At 46.8% G+C, this 10353-nt stretch overlaps 1 protein-coding gene across 3 annotated transcripts; it reads right to left on the bottom strand.

Moving 5' to 3' along the window:
• Positions 1-368: 368 nt before the first annotated feature.
• Positions 369-10353, bottom strand: LOC114592523 (uncharacterized). Of its 3 annotated transcripts, none has more exons than XM_077923293.1 (3): positions 10284-10352; positions 5775-5985; positions 369-4071 (listed from the first exon to the last, which is right to left on the bottom strand). In XM_077923293.1, the coding sequence occupies exons 2-3, from the start codon at positions 5905-5907 to the stop codon at positions 2543-2545; spliced, it is 1662 nt and encodes a 553-aa protein (XP_077779419.1). In that variant the 5' UTR covers positions 5908-5985; positions 10284-10352; the 3' UTR covers positions 369-2542. The 3 variants fall into 3 exon arrangements, 1 of the variants encoding a protein (XP_077779419.1); XR_013391640.1 differs by lacking the exon at positions 369-4071 and adding an exon at positions 5528-5606; XR_013391639.1 differs by lacking the exons at positions 369-4071; positions 5775-5985 and adding an exon at positions 8121-8474 and having other exon boundaries at positions 10284-10353.

Genomic DNA, 10353 nt, shown 5'->3' with positions numbered 1-10353 from the left:
CAAAGTCAGACAGTTGTTTATTTCTTTGACATCTGGTAGGAGGGCATTCCACAGGGCGGGTGCCACTACTGAGAAGGCCCTGTAACTTCACTTCCCGCAGTGAGGGAACCAGCAGAAGACCCTGGGAGTTGGACCTCAGTGTCCAGACAGAAGGAAGGGGGTGGAGACACTTCATTCAGGTATACTGGGCCGAGGCTGTTAAGGGCTTTAAAGGTGAGCACCAACACTTTGAATTGTGTCCAGAAACGTACTGGGAGCCAATGTAGGTCTTTCAGGACCGGTGTTATGTGGACTCGGCAGCTACTCCCAGTCACCAGTCTAGCTGCCGCATTCTGGATTAATAATAATAATAATAATAATAATAATAATAATAATAATAATATCTTTATTGTCATTGCCCCCTCTCGGGGACAACGAAATTACTTGGCTGCTCCATCCACCCAGGTAGGGCACTCCACTCAAAATCAGAACAACTATAAAAACACTAAAACAATACAGCAAGGAAGATTAGATGACTTTCAAAGTCCAGGTTTCCCATTCAGGGCCGAGATCGCTCTGGAGAAGAAGCTGTTCTTGAGACGGCTCATTCTTGTCTTCATCGTCCTGTATCTCCGTCCCGACGGCAGGAGCTCGAAGAGACAGTGACCAGGATGCGATGGATCTTTTACTATGTCCAGTGCCTTCCTATGGCACCTTGTGGCATAAATCTGCTCTAAGGTGGAGAGTGGGCAGCCAACAATGCTCTCTGCTGCCTTAACAACTCTGCACAACCCCATCCCGTCCTGGGTAGTACAGCTTCCGTACCACACACATAAGCCATAAGTGAGCACGCTCTCAATGGCACAGTGATAGAAGGCAAGCAGCAGTTTCTGTGGAAGATGGTTTTTCCTTAGGATTCTCAAAAAGTACAGTCTCTGCTGCGCCTTCTTCACAAGCCCCCTTGTGTTGACACTCCAGGACAGATCCTCTTGTAATTCAATACCCAAAAATCTGAACGTTGTTACCCTCTCCACACAGACCCCATCAATCAAAAGTGGCTGGACATTGCTCTTCTGTCTCCTGAAGTCCACCAAAAGCTCCTTTGTCTTCCTTGTATCTATGAGCAAGTTGTTAGCTCTGCACCACTCTGTCAGCCGCTCCACCTCATCTCTATAGTCCGTTTCACCCTCCCTTTCAGAGATGAGCCCAATCACGGTTGTGTCATCTGCAAATTTGACAACCCTATTACTAGGGTGAGCAGCGACACAACCATACGTGTAGAGAATATAAAGGAGCGGACTAAGTACGCATCCCTGTGGTGTTCCTGTGTTAGTCTTAAGCGTATTAGAGGTATAAGGGCCCAACCGAACCCTCTGGGGGCGGTCTGACAGAAAGTCCAATATCCACCCACAAAGTGATAACGGAAGCCCCAGATCTTCCAGTTTAGACATCAGACGTTGTGGTAGAATGGTATTAAATGCCGAGCTGAAATCTAAAAAAAGCAGTCTGGCATAACCCCCCCCCCGCTGCTCCAAATGTGCAAGAACGGCATGGAGGGCAATCGCCACAGCGTCCTCTGTCGATCTTTTCATTTTATAAGCAAATTGGAATGTGTCCAGTCCCACATTAGATGTAGTTTCCAGGTCCCCTTCAAAGGTAGCCCCACATAGAAAGTGTTGCAGTAGACCAAGCGAGTCCTCAACACCAGCCCACCCCCTGTCACCCAAGAACAGCACTTCTGTCTTGTCAGGATTCAATCACAATCAATTACCTGCCATCCATCCTCCAACTGCCTCAAGACACTCACACAGGACCTTCACCGCTTTCACTGGTTACGTTTTAAAAGAGAGTTAGAGCAGGGTATCATCCACATACTGATGAACACCCAGCCCAAACCCCCTGATGATCTCTCCCAGGAGCTTCATGTAGATGTTAAAAACCATGAGGGAGAGGATGGAACCCTGAGGCACCCCACAAGTGAGAGCCCAGGGGTCTGAACACTCATCCCCCCCCCACCACTTTCTGAACACGGCCCAGGAGGAAGAAGGGGAACCACTGTATCACCCTCAGCTCTCAGCTCCTCTAGACGGTTCAGAAGGATGTTGTGGTCGATGGTGTCAAAGGCCACTGAGAGCTCCAGCAGAAGCAGGAAACAGCTTTCACCTTTGTCCCTAGTGTGCCGGAGATCATCGACCAGCACAACCAAGGCAGTTTCAGTCCCAATATGAGGCCTGATTCCCGATTGGAAGGGATCCAAATGGTCCCCATCCTCCAGGCATGCCTGGAGCTCTTCAGCAACTACCTGCTCAATCACATGAAATTCTTCAAGGGAAGCTAGAAGCATCTTGGAAGAGAAGCTGTTTCCACATTTCTAATATGCTTCATGCCCTGTACAGTGGTACCTCAGGTTACAGACGCTTCAGGTTACAGACTCCACTAACCCAGAAATAGTACCTCGGGTTAAGAACTTTGCTTCAGGGTGAGAAAAGAAATCGTGAGGCAACAACGTGGCAGCAGCGGGAGGCCCCATTAGCTAAAGTGGTGCTTCAGGTTAAGAACAGTTTCAGGTTAAGAATGGACCTCCAGAACGAATTAAGTTCTTAACCTGAGTTGCAACTGTATGAGTTCTTTGATGGTGGATGAGACCACCCCTCTTTCTGAAGTTCTTCCCACATTCCAAGCAGTTATAGGGTTTCTTCCCTGAATGGGTTCTTTGATTGGATGTGAGATGAGTGCTCTGACTGAAACTCTTTCCACATTCCAAGCACTGATAGGGTTTCTCCCCTGTATGAATTCTTTGATGCAAAGTGAGTTTGTCCTTCCGATTGAAGTTCTTCTCACATTCCGAGCACTGATAGGGTTTCTCCCCTGTATGAATTCTGTGATGGGAAGTGAGATGGGCGCTCTTACTGAAGCTCTTTCCACATTCAAAGCACTGATAGGGTTTCTCCCCTGTATGAATTCTGTGATGGGAATTGAGATGTGTTCTCCGACTGAAGCTCTTTCCACATTCCAAGCACTGATAGGGTTTCTCCCCTGTATGAATTCTTTTGTGGGAAGTGAGATCCCCACTCTGAGAAAAGCTCTTTCCACATTCCAAGCACTGATAGCGTTTCTCTCCAGTATGAATTCTTTGATGAGAAGTGAGATTGCTGCTCTTACTGAAGCTCTTTCCACATTCAAAGCACTGATAGGGTTTCTCCCCTGCATGGATTCTTTTGTGGGAAGTGAGTTGGGTGCTGTGACTGAAGCTTTTTCCACATTCAAAGCACTGATAGGGTTTCTCCCCTGTATGAATTCTTTGATGGGATGTGAGATCCCCACTCTGACTAAACCTCTTTCCACATTCCAAGCACTGATAGCGTTTCTCTCCAGTATGAATTCTTTGATGAGAAGTGAGATTGCTGCTCTTACTGAAGCTCTTTCCACATTCCAAGCACTGATAGGGTTTCTCCCCTGTATGAATTCTTTGATGGGAAGTGAGATTCTGGCTGTGACTGAAGCTCTTTCCACATTCCAAGCACTGATAGGGTTTCTCCCCTGTATGAATTCTTTGATGGGAAGTGAGATTCTGGCTGTGACTGAAGCTCTTTCCACATTCCAAGCACTGATAGGGTTTCTCCCCTGTATGAATTCTTTTGTGGGAAGTGAGATGGGTGCTGTGACTGAAGCTCTTTCCACATTCCAAGCACTGATAGGGTTTCTCCCCTGTATGAATTCTTTTGTGGGAAGTGAGATGGGTGCTGTGACTGAAGTTCTTTCCACATTCCATGCACTGATAGGGTTTCTCTCTAATATGAATTCTTTTGTGGGAAGTGAGATCCCCACTCTGAGAAAATCTCTTTCCACATTCCAAGCACTGATAGGGTTTCTCTCCAGTATGAATCCTTTGATGCGAAGTGAGATTGCTGCTCTTACTGAAGCTCTTTCCACATTCAAAGCACTGATAGCATTTCTTCCCACTTTGAGTTCTTTGATGGGAACAGGAACTCTGACTGGAGCTCACTCCATACTCCCAATTTTGATATGGCTTCTCCACTGTGTGGATTTTCTCATGGTCTAACCCATTCTGCATTTCCAGTTCATCACCACCTACAACAAAGACAGAAACTTATTAGATCCTCAGGAAGAAACTGAGCCCCCAATCATGGAACATTTGTCAAAGAGGAAGAACAGAAGATGTGAGGTCTTTCTACAGAGGTCATGGCCTTTGTCGACCAGCATTCACAGACGTATTTTTGAGAAGCAGAGGTTCAGAAAGTCTGGCTCTTTTCTAGGATGGATTTTTGTTGCCACAATCATGAAATCCACTCCAACTCTAACATTGGTCTTCTCTTTAAAAAACGTACAGAGGCTAAAACAGAAACCCAAACCGGACAGAAATTACCTCAACTTCCCTAGGAACTCGGTGTGTGAATGTTGCCTCCAAGGTGCTATGGAAAGGGTGACAGTCACTCCAGAAGGCCGTTTTTTCAGTTAGGTCTGTTCTCAACTGTCGAGTGAGAGATTTTTTTGTGAGAGCACCTGTTGCCTGTTTTATGCTGCTATGGGCCTCAGAAAAAGTTTGTAAAGTCCCATATATATAGAAGCACTTGTAATTCACTCTTCATACCTAATGTAGCAGTATTATTTGATGTTGAATTATTTTGGTTTTTTGAGTGTAGCTTATTATTTAGAATAACAAATGGGATAAATGCAGAAATAATCTAAATCAATAAAGAATAGATATAAATATAGATATATTCGATACAAGCAAATGTAAACATCTTTTAGTATATCAAGTAATTAAATGTGTTCTGTTTAAACTCTAAACAGAGAATCTTGTGGAGTCTTTTCTATGAGAAAATAGCTATGTTTCTCAAGGGTCAAACAACCCAAGGCAACCTCCACACATATAAATACTACAGAAAATGGGTTTGGGTCCCATAAAATCCAGAAAACCACGGATAATCCAGAAAGACAGGTGCAGAGTTGTAAAATGACACGTTTTACCTCAGAAACTAACATTAATAGCAGCTGCATGTGGAGGAGCGGACATGCGAACCCGGTTCACCAGATTACGAGTCCACCGCACTTAACCACTGCGCCACACTGGCTCTCCTTAATCTTAATCTAAGTACAACAACCACAAAGAGCTCCTGAATAGTCAACCAGCTATTTGGTGTTGAATGCTCTCTGTTCTCTCCTGCTTCCCGTTTTTGTGTTCCAGTTTAAACCAATTCATGAACCCAGAACTCATACACTGACCATTAATGATGAACCATATGTTATAGCCATTCCTGCAAATTTATTCTGCTAGTTTTGAGATATACAAATGACATGAGACGACCTGGTCTACATGTTTGTGTCATTTATTATTCATATGTTCCTTGTTTTTTTAAAAAAATAAAAAGTTATTCCAAAAAGAAAAGAAAAGGGCGACACACAGCATAGGCCCCATCTGCATTAAAACTGCAAAGCAGCATCACATTACTTTAAAGAGTCGTTGCTTCTACTGCTGTGTGATGGAGCAGTAAGTTTTTTGACATTGGCAGGGCATTCAGATCACGGCACCGGTATTAGAACCTTTGAGCTGCCAATACATCGTGGTGGCCGGGGAGCTGTGATGTATTCCTAGCTCAAATTCCCTGCAGATGGCAAAGGCGCAGGCAGGCAGGTGGTGGAGCCCAAAAAGGTGCCCACCTTCTCAATCTCCACCCGCCTGCCTGCCTCCCCCCACCCCCAGGGTGAGCAAGCCCCAATACCTCTCTGGCTCCATCCCTCCATGTCCCCATCTCCACTCCCCTGGAACTCACCAGATCTCTCTGAGAGCCCTAGAGAGGAACGCTCAGAGGTTGTGAGGAGGGATGCAGGAGACAACCTGACCAGGTCAACTGTCCATCTTCCCCCTTCCATCCTCGCTAGCTTTGCAGGATCCATCTCTTTCATCCTTCCTGAAGAGTCAAGGAGCCAAAACAAGCTGCAGGGTCCTGGGAGAGAGGAAGAAGAAAGGGAGCCTCAAAGGTCCTGCAGGGAAGAAGAATGAGAGAAAAAGAAGAGTTTGGATTTGATATCCCGCTTTATCACTACCCGAAGGAGTCTCAAAGTGGCTAACATTCTCCTTGCCTTCCTCCCCCACAACAAACACACTGTGAGGTGAGTGGGGCTGAGATACTTCAGAGAAGTGTGACTAGCCCAAGGTCACCCAGCAGCTGCATGTGGAGGAGCGGAGACGCGAACCCGGTTCACCAGATTACGAGTCTACCGCTCTTAACCACTACTCCACACTGGCTCTCACTGGATTCTCCTGCCCCTGGAAAAGCACAAATTGGGCAGCCCCTTCCCAACACAAACCCCATTTATAAACCTTTCCAGTGGTTCCAATTTCCTCTGTTTACTCCTCTCCCCACTTCGTAAGGCCGGCATGATCTGCTCACTAGTGACCTGAGAATAGATCCCATTGAACTCAGTGGGGCTTATGGATAGAACTTGGTGCAAAAACCAGGCACCATCTTGTCCCCAAGCCTGAAGACTGCAACCCCAGGCATGCTTATCTATGGTATCATAAGGCAAAAGTTCATAAAAGTTTTCATAGTCATAATAAGAAACTCAATTCTCAAAGTTTGGGGGGAAATATAAAGATTTATTTGAAAAGAAAACAGCATGGTGACTTTCCCCATTAGAAGCAATATTTTTGAAAAAAGTACATTTGAGGATAAATTGGCCAACATATAAAGCGCTGTGAACAGAAACTGACAACCAATTAAAATTAAAGGACTTTGAAGAAGTAAGAGAAAATGTAATAGACTGGTTACAATATTTACAACTAAATGAAACTTTTAAAAATCATGAAAAGAAAGGATTTAGTTACCAAGTGTCAAGATTTCAGAGAGAAATAGTAGAAGGTAGTACAAAACTGCTGTCAAAAATGAACCATCTGCTTTTGGAATGGGACACTAAAGAGGACCAGGTTAAATGCGTTATGATAAAATGGACAAAGGATGTGGGAAATAATAAATTAAGGACGGACTGGGAAAGGCTTTGGAAGTTAGGCCGCCAAGACCACATAAAACTGGTCTTGAAACCCAGATAGATGGGTAGGGTAGAAATAATAAATTATTATTATTATCATAGAGTTGAAATTTTCTGCATGTACTTTACTGAAGGAGAACTACATGAAAACAATGTATAGGTGCTATTTGTCCCTGGTTAAATTAGCAAAAATGTACTTCTCACTCGCTGGATCAACACCTTGTTGTGGTGAGTGGGCTTGCACGTTCCTATGACCCTTGTGAGCGAAGCCATCGGGAATCTTGTACTCCCAGCAGGATCACCCTGGTACTTTACTAATAATATTGGAAGTGATGCAGAGTGTGACTCTTCTGAATATTCCGTGTATACCAGTAGTATACAAGGAATCTTTATAACCCCAAGTAGCCGATTCCCTAGAGAATCTGCCCTGCAAGCAAAAGAAACCTCTGACAAGCACTTGAAGAAGCCCAACCTGGAAATAGGGCCCCATGTGCTTCCCCATCTCAGAAGTCCCACCTGGCCCTGAGGGAACCGGATTCGCAGGAGAAACAGTTCCCCTCTCCTCTCCTCGGACAAGTGAAAGGAAGTCTCCCCTGCTGAAGAGATGACAGCCCTGCTTGCCTGGAATTCACATTTTACTGACCACGCTGCACTGATTCTCCCAGTCTCCTCGCTAGAACAGAAGAGCAGGAACATGATGGCACAGCACCTTCTCCCTCGTCACAGAAGGAGACGCAGTTACAACCATCTCAAACCAATGCAAAGCTCTTGCTCCTGCAAAAATTACCCACAATGCAACTGCATGACAATCAAGTGACCTAGCTTTTATCCTGGAATGCGGCCGGGTGGTCTGCATCCAGCAGAAATCCTTGTTTTAAAGATTTTCATTCCCACCATTGCATCATAATGATCCTGAAAACATGGACAGCGGATGAGCTGTTACTCAATGGATTTCATTCATTCTCAACTGGGGCAGATCTAGGGGTAAAGCGTGGAAGAGCGAAAGGGGGCCTGGGGGTCTTAGTCGCCACTACCCTACGTGCCATTTCAAGCCCTCTCCCCTCATTCATGTCATAAGCTAGGGCAGTGTTGATACAATTCAGCCACCAGGCCGTGTTGGTAAGGGAAATTTATACCACTGACCTTATTTTGCTTAACCCAAAGGCATCTGTAGTTTTCGGAGGGGACCTCAATGCCAGATTGGGCCCTAATCATCATGCCCTTTATGCACAGCACAAATGGTCTCCTCCCAACCGTGAAGCCAGTGGATTCCTCCTCACCCGTTGTTCCAAAGATCAGAAATCAAACTTTGCAGGCATCTGCTTGGCTCAAACAGCATTCAGGCTAAACCTCTACATCTTAAATGGTGCTCTTGGAAGTGGCTATCCTCTCTGGCTCCAGAAGGAGAGCTATAGACCAGGGGTCAGCAACCTTTTCCAGCCATGGGCAGGTCCACCATTCCTCAGGCCATGTGGTGGGCCGGGCTATATTTTGAAGAAAGAAATAAAAATTCCTATGCCCCACAAATAACCCAGAGATGCATTTTAAATAAAAGGACATACAGTGGTACCTCAGGTTACATACGCTTCAGGTTACAAATGCTTCAGGTTACAGACTCCGCTAACCCAGAAATAGTACCTCAGGTTAAGAACTTTGCTTCAGGATGAGAACAGAAATTGTCCTCCGGCAATGTGGCAGCAGCGGGAGGCCCCATTATTATTATTTAGCTAATGTGGTGCTTCAGATTAAGAACAGTTTCAGGTTAAGAATGGACCTCCGGAACGAATTAAGTACTTAACTCAAGGTACCACTGTATTCTACTCATGGAAAAACCAGGCTGATTCCTGGACCGTCCGCGAGCTGGATTTAGAAGGTGATTGGGCCGCATCCAGCCCCCGGGCCTCAGTTTGCCTAGCCCTGCTCCTGACAATGTACTCGAAACCTGCCTGGTGTTTTTACATGAGCAGAATGTGTGCTTTTATTGAAAATGCATCTCTGGGTTATTTGTGGGGCATAGTTCCCTAGACCAGTGTTTCCCAACTAGTGTGCCGCGAGACGTTGCCTGGTGTGCCGCGAGATGTTGCCTGGAGGGAGGCGGGCGAGTCAGGCGGCAAGAGGCGGGGCGGCGGCGGCGAGGAGAGGCCGCCCAGCGCGGGGCTCTCGCCGTCTGCCTGCCTGGCTGCTTGCGTGGCGCTGACGTCACGGGGCTGTAACGTGCCCCACATAGGCACACGCGGGGCGGCGAGCTCCCTCCCTCCCACATCCCATCGCCGCTCGCTTCGGCCGGCCTACTGGGCTGTCGCAGGTGGAAGGCCTGCGCATGCGCAAGGTTTTCGTGCCTTCGGGATTCCCTTCACGCCTTCCTCCTCCCGGGTCCTTGAGAGCGCGGGAAGCGGCAGCGCGAGACCGGCATTGAGCCTGGTAGGTATTGCGCTTGCCAAGGCAGTCATTTGGGAAATGAAAACTTGCAAAGCCAGCAACCAGTTCAATCTGAAGTACGTGTATGCTTAATACCCTGTATCTGAAACCTGTTCTGCCCCCTCCCCCACACTTGGTGCCATTTTCATCTACACATGCAGCAGAGTAAGTTGACCCAGAATAGTACCAATTCAGATGGCAGATGGGAGAATGACAGTGCTGAATGCTTTCCCATGTAGAACAGTCCCTGCAAATAAAAACCCAGCATATTTGGAAGAGGGATGCTAGCCTAACCATTACCTTCTATGCTGTTACTATTTTTTTATTTTTTTTTACATAAGTAAAAAGTGACCTTTCCCCATCTGGCATGGTGGTGTGCCTCAAGATTTTTTTCATGAAACAAGTGTGCCTTTGCCCAAAAAAGGTTGGGAAACACTGCCCTAGACCAGATATAGTTTGCTATATAGTTTGGTATGCAAAGTACGTCCTGGAAGCTGACATCCGTATAAACGAGCAAACTGATTAAAGAAAGAAAAAAGCTGAGCTACGTTAGAAAAGCGATCCAATAATAAGAGATCTCGCTCTAATCGCCCTGCTAAAAATGTAGCAGTTTCTGCTTGGAGAAAAGACACAGTAGCGATGCTGGCCAAGAGGAAGACCCCCCTTCCTCCTCCTCCTCCTCCTCCTCCTCCTCCTCCTCAGCCCTTGATCGAGACTCCAGGGCTCTCTCTGCAGGCTCCCCCCTCCAAGACCCCCTCCCCCACGGGGCCCTGGCCCCCTCGACCCCCCCCCATTTGGCGCCCCCCAGGCATGATCTGACCAGCCCCCCAGGCATCCTCCCCCGCAGCCCCTTCTCCCCATTGCACCAGACTCACCCCCAGGCAGCTCTTGCAAGAGAGAGAGGGAGGCGGAAGCAGCCCCTCCGCTTGCAGGCGGGAATGGCGA

This window comes from Podarcis muralis, chromosome 2, assembly GCF_964188315.1.
Source record: "Podarcis muralis chromosome 2, rPodMur119.hap1.1, whole genome shotgun sequence".
Lineage (NCBI taxonomy): Eukaryota > Metazoa > Chordata > Lepidosauria > Squamata > Lacertidae > Podarcis > Podarcis muralis.
This window is presented reverse-complemented; position numbering and strand designations above follow the sequence as displayed.